Source organism: Periplaneta americana, chromosome 15 (assembly GCF_040183065.1).
Source record: "Periplaneta americana isolate PAMFEO1 chromosome 15, P.americana_PAMFEO1_priV1, whole genome shotgun sequence".
Taxonomy (NCBI): Eukaryota; Metazoa; Arthropoda; class Insecta; order Blattodea; family Blattidae; genus Periplaneta; species Periplaneta americana.
Window position 1 is genome coordinate 11,800,760 of NC_091131.1, and position 20,291 is coordinate 11,821,050.

At 35.9% G+C, this 20,291-nt stretch overlaps 1 protein-coding gene across 1 annotated transcript in view; it reads right to left on the minus strand.

Annotated features, from left to right (window-relative positions):
- Window positions 1-471: 471 nt before the first annotated feature.
- LOC138714638 (protein takeout-like) overlaps window positions 472-20,291 on the minus strand; it is a 36,287-nt gene continuing 16,467 nt past the window's right edge. Inside the window, exons 3-6 of the mRNA XM_069846687.1 lie at window positions 19,512-19,662; window positions 14,519-14,652; window positions 2,344-2,496; window positions 472-688 (exon numbers count right to left, since the gene is read on the minus strand). Coding sequence (XP_069702788.1) covers window positions 534-688; window positions 2,344-2,496; window positions 14,519-14,652; window positions 19,512-19,662 — 593 coding nt within the window. The 3' untranslated portion in view covers window positions 472-533. The remainder of the gene's footprint in view (window positions 689-2,343; window positions 2,497-14,518; window positions 14,653-19,511; window positions 19,663-20,291) is intronic.

The following is a 20,291-nucleotide window of genomic DNA, read 5'->3' on the forward strand; positions in this document are numbered from 1 at the left end:
CAATAACTTAAGAGTTAATCAGTGATAAATATGAAATCAGGATTACGAATTGCATGGTTACTAAACGAAAAAAAGTCCACACCTGTGGAGTAACGGTCAGCGAGTCTGGCCGTGAAACCAGGTGGCCCGGGTTCGATTCCCGGTCGGGGAAAGTTACCTGGTTGAGGTTTTTTCCGGGGTTTTCCCTCAACCCAATACGAGCAAATGCTGGGTAACTTTCGGTGTTGGACTCCGGACTCATTTTACTGGCATTATCACCTTCATTTCATTCAGACGCTAAATAACCTGAGATGCAGATACAGCGTCGTAAAATAACCCAATAAAAGAAATAAATAAACGAAAAACACAAGTGGCTACCTACGGGTGCTAGGTACATAGGTACGGAGTTTTGAATTTATAATGCAAGTCCATTAACCTAACAAGGATTCAGGAAATTAAAGGTTGCACATCTTGGCAGAAAATTAGTCTATATTGGTAGTGACGATGGTGATTGTTTAATATTGTTTCAAGTTACTACAGAAATGCTGCGTCGATTATTGCAGTGGCAGCACATCTTTCTCTGTAACGGAACTAAAAATGACGTTCGCTACGTTCTTGAGAACTGTGCCGAAAGCGATTTCTATTGCTGGTCTCACTTCGTCCCACAGAAGACTCCAATCCTCGTTCAGAGCGGCTATCGTGGGTTTCGCTGAAACACACAGAGTTACGTAAACATGTAATTTAGTAGAAACTTCAGACTCGTCCAGTGGGGGCAATAAATAGACTCAAGTAGAGGATGCAAGATCTGTCCTGTGACCTTATCATGTGCCGTGGCTATATCGTCAAAGGCAATGAAGTTCACTGACACGAGTAAAAATTCAAGTGATTTGGGAAGTGATTTAACCAGATTAGTGGGAAGGAAAGTCAGTGCCAGAGAAGTGAAATTGTTTCTGTGAGTGAAAGAGTTGAAATGGTGAGACGTGAAGTGAAGAAAAAGAATGACGAGTTTGTAACAGAAAATGGTGAAGTGGATGTTTCTGGTCCAGAGACGGCGAAGGAAGAGACGGCTAAGGACTTAGTAAATAAATTGAAACATGAATTAGAGGAATGTAATAGGAAGTTAAATAAGACTATAGAGGTAATGAAAATAGGTGAGGAGTATGGTGGAGGAGGCTAGCTAGGATAGCGAAGTATAGGCCTAATATATAGAAAATTAGTGAGATCTGAAAATGAAATGTATACAAGAAACAGGCATAATAACGAACATATTGGACAATGGTGTAGTATGTTTCAGTAACAAGTATGATTAGAAACAGTGTGTGTTCGATATAAGCGAACTGAAAATCAAGAACAGAGTCGTAAAAGTGTCAATTTTGAATAATCTAAATTAAGTTGTTAGGTTTTAAAGGTGGGAATACTGATCAATTGAAATGGGGTCGAAAGTTAAATTATAAGAGCGTCTACAAAAGGTATATCTGTAATGAATGTAATTGTGGCACCGGATACAAAATTGTGAGGTCCACGTTACATGGATGTAAATGTTGGCAACAAATATATATCATATCATATATCATATCACATATCATATATCATATCACATATCATATATCATATCATATATCATATCATATCATATATCATATATCATATCATATCATATCATATCATATCATATCATATCATATATCATATATCATATCATGTCATATCATATCATTTTTTTACAGTCTTGCATACTCCATTACTGTGGAGTAATACTACATGCATTGGTTTAACTTAAACTATGTTCATATAATTACTTTATATTGTTCTAAAAGTTTCTTTATAGGCAATATAGATGGATGAATTTTGTACTTTTCTTTCATTGTAATTTCTCAAACTGTAATCACATCACATCACACATCACACATCATCACACATCATCACACATTATCACACAACATCACACAACATCACACATCATCACACACCATCACACACCATCACATCACACATCACACATCACACATCACACATCATATCATACCGATTCCCTCCCACGGTTAATTTTTCTTCCCGATTCCCTCCGAAGCAGTAATTGTAAATAGCTATACCGATTTCCTCCGTGTTAAAAAGGAGCTGCTGGAATTAAATATTCCGATTCCCTCATCGATCGTTTCATTTCGCAGATGCCTAATTGCGAAAAAGTAAGAGCATTCTGTGACTATCTAACAGACAATTACATAGATGACGATGATCTTTTCCGACCAATTCTATGGGCTGAAAATATCACTGCTTAAAGTTAGGGTATGTCATTTTGGGTCAACCTGCCCTGCAAGTAGTAAAAATGACACAATTATGTTGATAGCGGCACGTAATACTCACCAAGCTCCTGGTTTCCATTGAAGAGATTCTCGAACTCATTTTCCAGCTTGGTGATGTTCGAGATGGTCAAGTCAAATCTAAAAACGTTCCAGTGTTCGTTTCCTTTCTTTATTTCGGGTTTCGCTTCAAGATTGACATGTATATGTGCGTTCTCTGCAAGGCAATATTTCACATTCATTAGCGTCAACTCTCGTTGGTTTTAATAGCAACATAAAATATATAATTGAACATTGTATTTTGTAAGTTTAAACTAGGAATTGTTTGTTGTTAGCATTTGTTTAGATTTAAAAACCAGGATAAATAACAGTATTGAATAATAATAATAATAATAATAATAATAATAATAATAATTATAATAATAATAATAATAATAATAATAATAATAATAATAATAATGATTTATTTTAGCTGGCAGAGTTAAGGCCGTAAGGTCTTCTCTTCCACTCAACCAGCAAAAAGTATATATATATATATATATATATATATATATATATATATACATATGCATGAACTTACTAAGAATCCAACAATTTGATTTAGATGAGAGTTACATGTATACAAGAGTTATTTACGAATTAAACAACAAAATACTATGAACTATTAATTAAACACTGAAATAAACTGTGTAGCAGAATTAAGCTAAAATACATAGAATGTTAATAGGCTATATTTCAAATAATATTAGATAATAGAAAGAGATTATTATGAGACAATTTTGAAAATACAGCACTATCAGGATGATGTCTGAAGGAAGAAGTAACAATGTAGTCAGTGATAGTTTAAATGAGTATGATTGGAGTGAAATGCTAATAAGGTTATCTTTTAAGCTGTTTTTAAAGGTGTTTGTTGTCTTGCAGCCCCTAATACTTTGTGACAAGGAATTCCATTGACGCGAGGTGGATACTGTAAAAGATGATGAATAACAACATGTTCTATGAAGAGGTATACTTAGCGTGCCACAGATAAGTGGTCTGGTATTTACGTCGTGGTTTGAGTATAGATAAGAGAAACGAGACGAAAAGTAATTTGGTGTTGAAGTGTGCAGAATTCGAAAGAGTAAAGACAAAGTGTGGAAAGTTCTACGTTCTTTAAGTCTGAGCCACGAAAGACTTGCGAAGGATGGTGATATGTGGTCATATCGTCGGATGTTGCACACGTATCTGATGCACATATTCTGAGCTCGCTGTAACTTGACTGACAGTTCAGAACTTAGATCACTTAACAAAACGTCACAATAATCGAAGTGCGGCATTACTAGGGTTTGTACTAGGGTAAGTTTTAGTTGCTGGGGCAAGAAGTTTCTCAAGCGACTCAAACAGTGAAGGGAGGAACAGATTTTTTTTTATCGTTTCTTTAACTTGAAAATTCCAACTTAGATTATTATCAAAAAAGAAGCCAAGATTTTTTACGACAGATAAATAAGGGATTAACATGTTGTTAAGGGTAACAACTGAAAGATTACTGTTATTAAGGGAGTTAACTAAACTAATAAGAATGTAACCAACAAACCTAGTACAATTCATGTTTCAGGAGACAGAAAAAGTTATTGGCGACATTTTAATACATCTTAACAGTACCTTTGCTAGATCACAACTGAACTCCATATGAAAGGTTTACTTTTTAAACGGAAAATTGGCGTGCTGTGTCTAAACAACTATTATAATGCAGTGAACAATACAAAACCCGCAGCCATTAAACTTCGAATGAACAGAGATTCCTTCAGCGACGTCCTTCATTTTGCATACGAACCTGCAGGCACATTAGTAAAGTAAACAACTGACCTCATTCTATAGCCAGTACTTCTTAAACCTGTAGCCATCTCTAGCCAATGTTTTGGTATCTAAACTTCTTTCCCTAGTGAGGATATAGGATAGTTTAAGTTTTTGTAGTGTGGCGAAAGTGTCTTCTTAAAGGCCTCCCTATACCGACGCGAAATATTCGCACCGGTGGCGAATGTTTCGCTTCGGAAAGTTGCTACTCTCTCAGAGTACATTGCGGTATATGAGTGTGCCCACACCGACGCGAAAGTATCGCCGGACGTCTGCGAATCTGCAGCGTTGAAATTTAGATTCGCCGCCTGCGCGGTTTTTTTCGCTGCCGCCGCGAAGTTTTTGATAGTGTTCTGTGAGAAATTGTAAGGAAACATCCAGTTTTATACGATTTATTCTAGAGGATTACAAGTAAGTAAGGGAAAAGGGCAATATGAGATGCAATCCAATTGGAATTTAATGAAAGTGGTAAGTTATTCACATCTTTAACATATTGTGACAGCTGCACCGGGGTTCGAACACGTGTCCGACAGGGCGCGCGGCAGACGAAACGCTGGTACGGGGAGCATCTGCATGCTGAGAGGGCAGAGGGGGTGTATTACGGCAACGCGGCGAGGGGAGGTTGCGCGCGCATCTGCTACCTGCCAAGTGAGGATGGAAGCAAACTGCTACGTGCGGAGTGAAGGGTGGGACGGACCCTCCCGAATCGTCAGAAGTCCGTCAAAGTGGAGATATCCAGATAATTCGAGAGAGCTATCTCTGGATACCCGCAGAAATTTCTCGTAACTATGGTTTAGTTATAAAAGAAGAAACGCGAGTGAACTTGAGCAGTTTATTCAGCCAGTCAGTAAGCCAGCGTTGTTACAGGCAGTGAACAGAGCAAGCCAGCCAGTCTTGTGTACCGGAGTTCGACTTGAGTGTGCGTCCGCAACTGTGTCAGCATCCGAAGGCCTGAGTTCGAGTGCAGTGGACCGCAGTTGGAGGGACCTGAGTTCGAGTGCAGCGGATCGTCTCTGAAGGTCTGGGGTTCGAGATTCTGTGAACGCGAGTGACTGAGCTAGAAGAACTAGCCAAGACAAACGAGCTGTGAACTGAGAACTGACAGTTCTGTATTGTAAATAGTGTTTTGTGAATATTACTTAAGATTAACAGTTCATTGTTGTTCGTAATAGTCCAAGTAAATTGTCATTGTCGTTTGTGGAGTGCAATAACGAACGCTGTGTTGCTGTGCGGAGAGCAAATCCCATTGTTGACGGGAGTGAAGTTAAATTGTAGAGAGTGAAGAGTTATTGTTGAGATAATAAAATTACATTGTTGAGTTGGAATAAAAGTTTACAATATCTTAAAAGAAAAATTCTAGCCTACATACGGCCTGTCTATAAGTAATGATTTCATATTCGCATTTTTGTTGACTTTTATCAGTCCTTCAGAATATCATAGCATTGCTTAGTACAGAAATGTATTTCTAGAGAACCTACCTATATAAACTTTGCGTCATTTAACATCTTACTAAGGTTTAATAGTTCAAAGTTAATAATTTTCTTAGTTTAGGAAAGGTTTCATTCTTAAAAGCAAACATGTAAGCCTATATTTAATAGCAATTTTTTTGCCAAAACAAATCTCATTCATATTTTATTCCTATGAAATACTCTAGGAACTTTTGTATTAGCTAGTACAGAAGAGTTGTTTCGATAAACATAAATAGGCCTATTAATTGTTTTCATTAAACCTTACGGAGTCGCGCTGTACCTCCTAACATTAGTACTCGCGTTTGGTGTCACTACAGCTCAATCAGTAATAAATAATCAATGTTTTGGACTTAGCTAATATTTTTATTTTATTATGCGATATTTGTCTACATATTTTTTAAATAAACGACTTGCAATTAATTTTTAAATATTAGATACATTATAGGATTGTTGTTTAGTCAATTTTCCGAAGAAAAGTCTGAACCTCACAAATGATACCAAGAAGGCACCACTTATGAGGCAACTAGGCCAGGAGATAATGGAGTAGGTTGGCCAGTTCCTTTCCCCCTCCATTTCATACATCGCCGAAAAAATTATCAAAAATCTACACCTAGCAGATACTGCTTCACACTTACACTTACACATAAACAGGATAATTTTATTCATTATACGCGAATGTCACTACTTCAGGGGTGCCACAGGGCAGCGTTCTGGGTCCATCACTCTTTATAATATACGTAAATGACCTATGCCAGGATATTACATCAAATGTGAGGCTATTTGCAGACGACTGCATTATCTATAGAAAGATTAGAAATAATTCAGATGTAGATGCTATTCAAACAGACTTGAATAACATTTACAACTGGGCGTTAAAGCATAGGATGAAAATAAATGGTTCTAAAAGTAAATCTATAACATTTTGTAAAACCCGAGAGGAAACTAGTCTTAATTACGAATTCAGTGGTGTTGTAATTCCGCAAGAACAATGTTGTAAATATTTAGGAGTGTATTTAAACTCCAAACTTTCTTGGGGAGAGCATGTTGATAATGTTACAGGCAAAGCATGGAGGGCACTTCACTTTATTATGAGAATCTTGAGAAAGGCTAGCCCCAAATCGAGGGAAATAGCATATCTAAAGTTAGTGCGACCGTTAATGGAATACGGAACTACGTGTTGGGATCCCTATAGAATATATCAGATAAATTCCTTAGAAAGAATCCAGTATAGGGCAGCTAAATTTGTTAAAGGTAAAAGAGAAGATGGGAACGATACGATAAAAGAACTTAAATGGGAAACTTTGGAAAACAGACGTAGGAAAACTAGAATAACATCATTGTATAGAGCACATCTAGATCAGAAAGCATGGGTAGACATAACGGCTCGGTTAGAAAAGCCAACGTACTATGGTAGGAACGATCATGATTTTAAAATCAAATGTAGGAAACAGAAAACGGATGTAGGTAAATTCTCATTTTTAAATAGAACTATAAATGATTGGAATGACCTACCTGTAGCGGTCTTTGAGGGCTGCCCTTCCTTAAGGAGATTCAAAAATAATTTAAAAAGTTGTGTATCAAGTGAAAATTAAAATTAAGGTGACATTTTACATTTAATTTTTTAAGGTGACATGTATTTATCTAGCCTGACGAGTTTACTTCCTTGGTTTGAATTGTAAATTATTTAAAAATAGCGTGTAAGAGGGCCTTAGACTAGAAATGCTTAGTTTAAATGTAGTTCTGTTTATAAGTATGCATAAGAATGCAATTATTTGACTTATTTTAACTGTTGTATCAGTGAAGCGAGGTGAGTCAGTGAAGTTATGGTTTTACAGTGCAGTGAACAGTTCCGATCAGTGATAATTTATAGCGTCAATGAAATGTGTTACAGAGTGTCAGTGAAATGTGTGCTAAAGTGTCAGTGAAATGCGTCATAGTGCCACTACAGGGAATGAGATGAGAGTAAAGTGAAAGACTATTGAAACTTATGTAGGACCTATACATAATTATGTAGGTTGTGTTGTAAAATTAGGTGTTTTATTTTATGTTCTATTATTATTGTGTTAAATTGTATTGTGTATTCTTATTGTATTGTGTATAAAATTGTATATGTGTTGTAAATTGTATTATGTATTGTAAATTTTATTGTGTATTGCTTATCATTTTAACTGTGTATTGTTAATATTGTATATACCACTGCCACCTGGTGCTTGCCCACTTGCAGTGTAAATAAATACATACTTGTGGGACAAACCCCTCCCAGATTTTAGACTTCGCATCATCTCTTGTCTTCCATATCTTGAAGGACGCATTATAACAGAATCAAAGAAAAGTTAGAAAAACGAGACAAAGTAGAGTCTCTTCTGTTTTCGAGATTTTGTTACGCACTTAACACACGTGTATTGCATACTATTTTTGCACGATCATATATTTAGAACTGCAAATACTGTATTAATTTTATGATACTTTCTGCGTTGAGAGCGCATTTTAGTGAATGTAGCCATTATACATTCAAGGGAGTATTAGTTTGCTAAAAAGTTTAATAAAAGTCAGTATGGTTTTCTTTTTGTATCTAATGATGAAAAAAAAAACATGGAAAATGTGTTATTGAGGGGGTTTAGACGTATTATGTTACATTATACAGTAATAGAAACGCGGACAATTAAAGTATGATAATTGTTTCCAAATGTGAATGTATTGATTTCACGGCACTAAAATGATTTATATCGTGTTAGGAGTTTGTTGAACGTACTCTCATCAATTCCTAGAAAATTGCTAAATGACCGAGAATCTTCCAATATCATCTCTCTCAGTAGGAATAAAAAATTATTAATAATAAAGGATCTTTTATTTTCAATTATTTATATGTCCTGCGATGGTAATTCATGTTATGAGGGATTCTCTGAATATTCGTTTCATAGGTAATTTATCTTTTCAGATATCTTTAACTTCTTATTTCTGATGCACTTCTCTATTTTTCTACGTGGACTTCACTTTCTCACCCACACTTCTTTCTTTTTTCTATGTGTTCTCTCCTCCAGAGCTCTAAGTTCTTTGACAACGTTTGCAACCGCAAGCACAACATCTAAGGCTAAATACTAGGTAACATCGTTCGCCATTTTGATTCTTTTCTTTTAATAATTTAATTAAATGTATTCTAATATTTCAGTTACATTTATTTTAATATTGTAACTATATTTATTTCAATATTGTGATTACATTTATTTTTAATTGCATTATTTATATTTTAATTACATTTATTTTAATATTTATTATTACATTTCAAAACATATACGAGTAATTAAAACAATTTAAGCGATGGAAGTATTTTGTAAGCAGATTTGAAATCAGAGCAAAGATTTCTGTATTAGCAGACAAGAGGATGTCTTGAGTTCTTCGTCAAGTAAAAAATACTCTTTTCTTTAACTCGCCGTAACTTGAAAGCCAGTAAAGATTTTGAATAGCGTGCAACTTTTAAAAGTAATTTCCATTCTTTCTCAACATTTCATTCGCTTTGATCCCCCATCTAACGTGAAAAATAAACAAGTTTACCGCTAACCACTTCTGAAGATATAAATGTCTATTTTCAACAGATGACTTCCAAATTAGTATCTTTTTTTCCTCCGCGTTTTTAAAACAATTTTGATTTAAAAATTTCTTCCAAGCTTTCCTCAGACATTGACCTGCCAACCATAAAAATAACAGTGCCATTGATTGACTATCATAGGAGCTACGACATGATATTCCTCTGCATACGCGAAATTTGGTCTCCGTCAGCGCTGCGAATATTTCGCGTCGGTGTGGGGTAACTTGCGAATTTCGTTGCCGCTGTATACGCGAAATATTCGTCGCCGCCACGACTGCGAATATTTCGCGTTGGTGTGAGGAGTCCTTAAAAAACTCTTCACATTTTAGTGTGAAGTAAAAGTTAATATGAAGTTTAGAAAGTAACACCAGCGAATAGGGATTATAAAGAATGGACACTGAGCGAATTTTCCTGTGTTTTGTTTCTCTGTGCGCCAGCGTTTAGTTCCAGCGTTTAAATAATATAATACATTATAAAATTATATATCAAATTCGTTTAATATGTGTATATAATATAATATAATATAGGTATATATGGTTTCACTTCTCATAAGAGTTTTCTTTTTCCATTTTCAGCGCTATCAAATCATTACATATTTTAATTGTTGTTGGGGTCAACGTCTCAACTCTCATTATAAAGGAACTCTAGAGTCTAGGCATTACAGTTAATGACGGATTTATTATTTTATGGATCCAATTTATTTTATTTGAGTACATAATGTACCTAGATGTATTAATTGTATGTGTTATATTTCCGCTGTGTCGGCTGCTAGCTGGTGTGATGTCAGCGCCAACTCTAGGGAGAAAGCAGAATCTCACGCTCTAGCTGGCTTGAAGGTCATTGAAATCAGTCCGGCTACATCAAAGGTACCGACGCGAAGTGTCCATTCTTTATAATCCCTATTCGCTGGTAACACCATGTAAGTATTTAAAAACACATTTTATACAGTGTGATGGACTGAATTACAATACGGTTAGAATTAACATTCATCAGGGACCTAATTATTATATTATAATGGATTATTTAGGTTTCAGTATTTAAGAGACCCAAAACCTTGAAAAGTGACCCAATGTAAGAAGTTCGTTTAGACCATGACCATCAAACATGCTGTTAGAATACCTGAGATTGCACAGTAAGGTTAGGTTCACAGATTGCTCATTTCGAAGAAAAGCCGCCTCGGCTGCAATAAAGATGTTCCCGTAATTTAAATAGGCCTATTCATTTACCAGGGCATTCGAAACGTAATAACAACATACAGTAGCGTGCAAATTAATCCGAACAACATAATTACTTATGCAAAAACACTCAAACGGGATAAAAAAAAAAGGATCTAAGACATACCTCAGTAATCTATGTGGCCTCCCTTGTTCCTAATAACAGCTCTGAGACGATTTGGCATGGATTCCACTAATTTCACACAAATATTCTTCATTTTTTCATCGCGAAACCATACACCAATGAGGGCAGAAATCATCTTCTCCTTTGTAGAACAATCCATTTTTTGCATTCTTCTTTTGCAAATTGACCACAAGTTCTCAATGGGGTTGATGTCGGGTGAGTTGCCTGGCCAGGGGAGTACCTGAATATTCTTCTTGTTGAAGAATTCTGTAGTTTTTCGAGACGTATGGCATGGTGCCAGGTCTTGTTGGAACACACCTCTGCCATCCGGAAATGATTTTTGCAGCTGGGGTACGATTCTGGTTTCCAATAAGTGAATATACTTGTCAGAATTCATTCCGTTGATAGGTATTAATGCTCCAGGCATTAATTATTTATTTAGGGGGGTATTTGGGTGATTGTTGGAGATGAGCTGCTGTTACTTTTTCGGATCCTTTCCCTACGTAAGAAACACGGTGGCCGTGGACCTCGAAATGAGACTCACTCGGAAAAAAGTACATTCTTCCAGTCATTCACTGTCCAGTGTTGATGTAATTTTGCCCACATTAAGCGTTTTTTGCACATAACAGGGGTTAGCAGTTGCTTCTTAATAGGCTTACGAGCCCTTCGTCCAGCTTCCAAAAGCCTACGCCGCACTGTTGTGACGTGAATATTCGCCCCAGTGGTAGCCATTAACTCGCGGATTAAGTCGACAGCAGTTAGTCTAGGATTTAATGTACTTTTCCTGACAATTAAACGATCATCTGCAGGTGAAGTCTTCCTTTTCCGGCCACAGTTTCCTTTTTTCTGGGGTGTGATGGATCCAGTCTCCCTGTATCGTTTTATGATCGAATTAACAGTAGCCAAACCGATGTGACATTCTGCAGCAATTTGCCTCTGTGTCATAGAAGAATTCTCTGCTAATGTTATAATTTTAGACCGTTTTCGTGGAGTTGTATCCATTTGTGAAGATGACAGAATGTACACAGGATTGCAGTATTAAGTCTTCAACACAACTGAAATGCTTATAAGTACAAAACGACAAGCAAAATGCCACATATTATAAAAAAAAATAATAACGACAGACCTTCAACAATGGAATTACACGTACTACAGATGTCAATTAAAGCGGTATGAGCAGCTGTGAGGCCAACAATGACAGAAAATGTAAAAATATGTCGTGTTCGGATTAATTTGCACGCTACTGTAGTTACTCTTTCACACTACATTTATTTAGGTTATTTTTGGCATTACATACTTCAAATATGTTAGTCCCTTGCGAAATCCTTGGAAGACGACGGGCTTCATTTACAGTATCATTTCTGAATCTCTCTCTCATTGATCGATCTAAATCTCTTTGGATGTCAGTTCTTAATTGAAAGCGAATGCTTCGTCCTGACTCGTTTTGCAATAGTTCGTTATGGTTGGACTTCTCTCTCACAAGCTTCTTGTAATGCCGTAAAGAACTGGATTGCATTTTTCCTCTTTCAACTTGTATTTTTATGAAGCATCTTTGTTTATATCTACTGAACATTTTTAAGGCGGTATTACTTGATACAAATCAGAAACAGTCCCTATATCCACAAAATATTACTCCATCACGTACACGCAAGCGCTTCGCGCAACATATGGTTTGCTAGCTGTGGGCCGAGTGGGAAAGTTACTTTATGGACGCGTCTCGTAATTCCATTATTATTCAAGGAATCGCCGCTAATAAAGAAACAGTTCAATCTATTCGAGTACACAAAACAGTGAGTACCTACCTATAATAAGATAATTTTAAGACTGAATATTCTGGTTATAATTTATTGAAAAATACATGGGTTGGATAAAAAGTAATGGCAACAGTTCGATATTTCTGACATGGCTTTATTGACAGAGGTACAACATTTACGTACCTTCTATATAGTCGCCCCCCTTATTTATTACCTTTTTCCAAATGTTTGGAAGGCGTCGTACACCATCAGCGCGTCCATCTTTGTTGAAGCAGGAATTAGGAGAGGGAGAGACCGATTTATTAGCGAAGTGATATCTCCATATTTTTATTGCATGTATTCGCGGGGATGTTCTGGCGACTTCGTTAGAATTAGCTTCCCACACAGGTGTTTCGTCACTTGTCAGCATCGGACAGATTTAGGGCCACCTTGTGCGTGATTATATATAGACACTCGGCGATGCGTAAAAGCCGGAGTTAGACTGGACCCGTGGGAAAGATACTGCCAAGCTTGGGTTTTCCAAAGAACGGGGTTCTCCAAGATCTTCGAACTAATTAGATGTTGTGGGAAGTCCAAAAGTTTAAATTTAGAGATGACGTATTTCGCGCCCAATAAGAAGAGATCTTGGTTCAGCTTGTGAGGTCACTTTGGACCAATAGAGAATAGATTTTAGGCCGGTTGAGTGACGTAGTTTTTAACCAATAGGATAGTTAGTTTTAGCATAGGATAGGTTTTTATAAATAAGGGTGACGGGGAGCGGAGATAAACACAACATCTCATCGTGTCGGCGGCCCTACATACAGGGCACAATCACAACATCTCATCGTGTCGGCGGCCCGACTTAATAGTCTTCCTTCCGGCGAAGACTCGATAGATAGAACGTTGTCACCGGCGAGACTACTCGTCAACGTTTAGGATCGTCGATGATAGTGCACTGGGCATAGTATTGAATTTATAGTATCGGACAGAGCTTATTTGGAGCTGCCATAGAGTCGATGCAGAAGTGCGACCAACGGTTGAATTATTAGTCAGCCGGAAATACATACTCTAGGGTTTACCAAGTGAATACGACAATAAACTTATAGTTTTGGAGTTTACACTGCCTTTTATATAAGTAGCCGGCTTGGTATTATTCCCGACATCATCCTACACCACAACCGTACCTCGGCTACCCTGAGTGAATCTCACGCAACACCGAGACGCCCCCACCCAAATGGTCTCCAACGTGGGGCCTCAATAACGACCACTTCACCCTCATTGTTGATGTTCCGTATTGACCGCCCTAAAGCACGGATAAGTTCATCTCTGGTATTGTACCGGGTCCCTCGCAGTGGTTCTTCCACTTTGGTGAAAAGATCGTAATCGCATGGACTCATCGGGTGAGTACGGTGGATGTTCCAGTAGTCCGCGTTTTCCGTCTGCCTTGGAGGTACAGCGTGGTGCAGTATTACCCCATCAATGTCATACGCCTCAATGAACATCTCCTTCACAGCACTTTGTGTAGGGCGCAGGTTCTTTGGACGAGGAGAACCGGGATGCTTCCATTCATTTGATTGGCGTTTCAAGTTTGGTTCATACGAGCGGGTCCAGGTTTCGTCCATAGCGACGATTCGTCCAAGAAAGTCGTCACCTTCCCTTTGGTACCGGTGCAACAAGGCTTTCCCGGAACGCTTTAACCCGTCGTGCAACTGTGCGATATGGCAACGCTGCATCGCCACATGCTTCACGCAGTCCCTGAAAACATTCTTGTGCACTATGACCTCGTGCCATTTCAATTTTGATCCAGGAACGTTGCTCTAGTTTTGTAAGGATGGTCTTAGGGCGCTCGCACTATCCCTATGAAAGTGAACGTTCTACACACTGCAGTAGATTGATGGAGTACTGTCGCCGCTGGCTGCACTAACTCATCTAACAGTCCTTGTTCATGTCCACACAGCTGGCAGCTCTCGAACGCACCATCGTCACGTGACAGCAGTGTTGCCATTACTTTTTATCCAACCTATGTAAATAAATCCAAGTCATCGCAATATAAAAGAGTATGTAATTAAATTTAGCCCAATAATTAACATTCTTATTCAATATCGATAATTGTTATATTTATAAAAATTCTCATGCCATATTTTCAGCGGTATTTCCAATGTCACTCATTCTGTGATGGTTAGTTAGCGACAGACTGCCTGCTAGGAAGAAGTTACTTAAGATTAATTGGAATTAATTTAATATAATATACTTGTGGACTTCTTAAATGCAAATACCCACCTATTTTTCCTACGGTTTTTCCTTTTCCCGTTACGGGCAGCACAAGGAATTTCCCATCAATGATGTAATTCGAATCAAGAATTAATAGTGGAATGAATACGTCTACTTCGACATGCTTGTTGGGTATATCGGCGCTGAAAGAAACACACAATAATAGTAATAATTTCCGATCCCTTTAAAAAGCAATTAGCCTACTTACTTCATGTATAACATTGTTTGCACCGGTTTATTATTCAGAACTTACACACTGCTGGTATTATTTTATTCTCAGCAAATAGACAAAAATACAGGTCTAGTCGCTTGAGCCCATTTGGAATTATGCAGAATATGTAAGAATCGTTACGTAATATGACTAAAGATAAAAAGATATACAATCTTACTACAAGGTTACAAGGTTACATCTATGACCGCAATAGCACATTTCACGTTCTATTTTTCTCGCTTCTTATTTGGTTAGTCAGTACCTATAGATTGTGAAAAAATGAATATTATTTCATAAATGATTGGTTGATTGGCAAACTTACTCGTATCAAATTACATAAGCACATTGACTTACAGCTGTTTCGGTGCTGTAACACTGTAGTAGGCTCTGAGGATGGTGTGAAGAAGCACCGAAACAGCTGTAAGCCACATGTGCTTATGTAATTAAACACGAGTAAGTTTGCCAATCAACCAATAATTTATATTTAAGTGTTAAAAGTAGTTTACGCAAGATTCAAGATGGATTATTTCATAGACGAGATACAGACATACAATTACTCATACATTATGAACATTTGGCTTTCTAAATATTATATATATTTAATTAATTAATTAATTTATTTATTTATTTATTATTTAAATTTAAATCTACAGAATAAAGAATATAATTACAAAACAAACAAGGGAAATAGAAATAAATAAATAAATAAATAAATAAATAAATAAATAAATAAATAAATAAATATATATATATATATTTTACTATTGGTTGATTGGCAAACTTACTCGTTTTAAATTACATAAGCACATGTAGCTTACACGAGTAAGTTTGCCAATCAACCAATAATTTATATTTAAGTGTTAAAAGTAGTGTACGCAAGATTCAAGTTGGATTATTTCATAGACGAGATACGGACATACAATTACTCCAATTACTCATACATTATTAACATTTGGCTTTCTAAATATATATATATATTTACTATTGGAGTGCAATTCTTGATCATAATGGCTGATTTTCCTTTATTATTAATTACCACGGAAAATAAATAACATTGATAATTGGGAATATGGTTTTATAATTTTGTGATACTAGTAGGCAATTGTAGCCTACTTTTCAATTATTTAATCAAACCTGGTGTTTCAGTAAAAATTTATGTTAGTTCCTATTCAACTGTTTCCAGAACTTCCGAAAAACAGATTTACTTTTTTGTATTTTCGTAACTTTAAAGCTAGCAATAGTGCAGTTCTGTAATCTATTTCTTTTCTGTACATTTTTATTTTATTTTATTTGGTTATTAAACGACGCTGTATCAACTACTAAGTTATTTAGCGTCGATGAGATTGGTGATAGCGAGATTGTGATCAGTGAACTGTTAGTTCTTGTCTGTTTCACTGATTATATGATTGTAGAGTGGTCTATACATTAATAATTTAATTTGTTTCATCAGTATAAGTTTTCAAATAAGATCATACTATTTCAAAGAAAAATATTGTTATTGTTTTCCTCCAAATATTGAGAAACAAAGAAAGAGTGTTTGAAGGGTTCTAGCAAGAGCGAAACATTATTAATTGTGTTTAAATATATGACCAATGAAACTATTATTGTCATAGATAAACAAGTAAAGCATATGTTTTCGTTTTCCCCACAGTTGTCATTGTTTACCCCACATATTGGGAAACAGAGAAAGAGTGTTATATTTTCTTATATACGCCCATAGACCATTGTTCCCATGCATTATATATTAAAGGAAATTGAAATATTTAAGCTCATACTTGTTCATATTTTCCAACCACAACAGTATTTCAACTTCATATCAAAGTATGGGTTTTGTTGTTTTCTTCCCTACCCAGACCCTATATCTGAACTGCGACCGAACACGAACTCTGCTCATTCGATCCTGAAATTTATTAATATTATTGTTTCCTCTTTTTTTATATTTATGTATTATTTTATTCCATTTCTTTTGTTCTATGTAAGCATGTTATATTCTGCATTAAGAATTAAGAGTAAATATAGTTATACAAGATTGGGGGGGGGGGAAGACTTCTGATTGGCTCGTATTGAGTTGAGGAAAAACTCTGGAAAAAAAAACCTCAACCAGGTAACATGTCAAGACCGGGATTCGAACACGGGCCACCTAGTTTTGCGGTCAGATGCGCTAACCGTTACTCCACAGATGTGGACAGATTTCAGATTTGTGAGCTACCTTCTGAAAACAGGTACATTTGTCACATTAATATATATTTTTAATTTAGTGTATACTATCTACTGAATGTTTTTATTTTTTTGTTCAGTGTTGTTAATGTGTCTGAACCAGAGGTCTGCATCGGAAGTTTTCGCTCGAGCGCCAAGTAGTTCATAGCATAATCCGATAGGTAGCGCACATGCATGATAGGTAAAATTGTCGCGAGCGATAAATCCTCGAATGGTATAAGCCGAGCGTTAGACATTGGTTCTTGTTACAGTGATGAACTGTGTAGTAACATCATAGATGTTTATCATTTCAAAACTTTGCAGTGTTTAACTAACCTGTCCATAGTAAAACTACAAAACTTGCTTTAAAATGTAATATAAATGTTGTAGGTAAATGTTCCCCCCCCCCCCACACACAGGAGTGATTTTGTTTTAGCCTTATCTGATAGATGTTATTGGATGTAAATGTAATTATTATAAACGGAGAACACAATCACGATAATGCAAGAAACGTATCAAGTTTTCTAGTAGGTAATAATAATAATCTCTAATAATTAGTGTAGGAATCTTTGCGTCTGTAACAGTTGTGCAGCATGATTATTCGTTTTATTATTTTTCTGTGACGTTATCTCTGTACTAATATTGTTATTAATTTATTGCTATAAGTTATAATAATATTTTGTAAAATGTTTCTACATTGTTGCAGTATATATTTGGAACACTATGTATGGACCTGTCACATTATATATGCGGTAAATCAAATGTTGAATAATTATTAATTAGCAATAATAACTGTATATCGAAGTTTTTCATACTATTTTATTTATAACTTCATGTTACTGTTTTGGTACGTTCCATTAGACATTTGTCATAAACGCAGAAAATAAAGCCTTGTTTTTACCGTGTGAGCAAAATATATCGATCGTCCAGTTCAAAAGTGCAACAATTAAACAATTGCCATTTTTTAGTTATTTATACTACTGAAAGCCCCTTTTGGAGCTCTTTCCGATTCAATATTGAGATAAGTCATATTTACAACCAAAAAGAAAAAAAAAACTAAATAAACTGCTTTAGAAGTAATTGTAACTATGGACTTTACTAATACATTATTAGTACATTTCGAAATGTATTAATAATGAACTGGAAGATTGTGAGATACTCGTCCTGAATACTGACTCATTTCTAATTGTCGTGGTTATGAACCAGAACTCTCTTCCTTTCTAAGTGATTTATTTGAAAATTTCAACTGAAGTTACCTCAAAACTTGTTGTTTTTTTTTTTTTTAGTTGTCGCACTTTTGAACTAGATGATCGATATGTGTATCTTATCTGTCGCCTTCCATACAAGATAAGACATGTCGGTGAGATGACCTTGTACTGTGCTTCTATTTATTACGAGCGTATCACGACCGATCTTATCTCACTCGAGGGTGCGACATTCGACCGAGTTCAAGCGAGCGATTTAACGCCAATGCAGCACTCTGGTCTGAAAACACAGTAAGGCCCGATTGTATAAACCATTTAATCTTAGATCAGAGGTTAAATTGATCCTTGTTTCAGCTGAACTTGGAATTTTGTGTTGTATAAAGTCTAATCTGAGATTAATTTGTCTCAAACTAAAGTCAACTTTGACCGAAGAAATTTCTCCGATTAAGTTAGATGATCCAAGTTCAGTTATTTCTTTCCTGTTTGAAATATACGAGTGACAGATTGTGCAAATAAAATATCCATTATTATTAATATTAATAGATATGTTAGGTACATTTATATATATTTCTTTCAATTTCTTGCCTTAATACACAAACAATCTTATATTTTATAAGGCTCTATCGTGTTCAGCAGTATCAAATAACATAACCTATAATTATATTATGTTTATAACAACCATTAATTATTAATGGATATGATAGGTACATTCATAAATGTTCAATTAACTGTATTACTAAACGAAAATTGTCATTTTATAAAGCTTTATTATGTTTAGCAGTATCAAACACCATAACATGATAACTTGGAGAACAGTCAACCTTCTTCTTATTGTCCGCCATTATTTACATTGCAAAAAAAAAAAAAAAACCAGTGTCTCCAACAGAGTGTAATACGGAAAGTCGCGAAAAAGTAGTTGTAAAGTCGCTAGATTTCTCATTATCAACAAAGAAAGATTAAATTTTGTCACTATGGGGTGCTAAAAAGGTCACTAAATCCCTATTTAAGCAATATAAAAGTTAAAAGAAATTGTTGTTGAAAAAGAGTTAAAGTCGCTAGATTGGCAACACTGAACAAACCTGTATAACATGGTCCGCGCATCACGTATTTCACATGTTTATGCGATGTTGCCAAATCCTTTTCACATGAACTTAGATTGCATTTGAACCAAGGTAATTTGATCGCAGAAAAGTTTTATACAATAGAAGAAGTGTCTGAACTCCGTTTACTTTTCGATCTTCGATCAAAGTTGATCTTTAGTCAGGGAGTTTTATACAATTGGGCCTAAGTGTATGTTAATAAGTCGTTGTTGTATTATTTTGTCAATATCTCGTGACCCCCTCAGCTCTTTACACGACCCACTCGTACGAGGAGCGTGGGGCAGACTTACCTGACGTTCCTCACCTGGCACGTGCTCAGGCCTCTCAGCTTCATGTCCCTCAGATCTATGCTCAGACTCACAGGACGATTCCGTCCTTGCTCAATCTTGATTCTCGTAATATCCAGAGGGTCAATGGGCAGCAGATGAAGACTAGGGATTCCTGAATTGCAGTAAATATTTATTTAGCTCTTCGTTCTTTTGTTGTAGAATATTCTGTGTCGTCTGCAGTCTCTTCGGTCTCGTATTCACCGTAGGTAAGTAGTCAGTGTGTTCTCATTATTGTTTGACTTACACGTACTGTACGTCAGTGTAGAGTTGAAAGCTGGACTTCATAGAATAAGAAAACATACAGTGAAACCTGTTCAAGACGGAAGTGACATGGTCCTAATTTTTTTTCCGTAATGGACAGGTTTCCGTATTATTCAGGTGTTACATTAAAAAGTAATATTTTATCATTCATATACATGAAAAACAAAATGGCATGTCGCAAAATATTCAGTTTAACACTACTCACATTAAATCAGTCTTCTGTCGCTTATTCCGTTGGTGAATCATCTTGATGAAAATAATATCGTAACTCACTCATTAATCATTAAACACTACTAAAGTTTACTAATCTCATTCAATTTAATATCCAAAACTATACTATAATACTGTATTGTATATGACTGCACATTATTAATTAATTGGACTAGGAGCCATCCATTAGAAGCTTTGAATTCTGCTTTATGTAATTTCTTTGCTAGTACAATGGCTTGTTTTGCAGAATAGATTTAGAAATCGGCATGT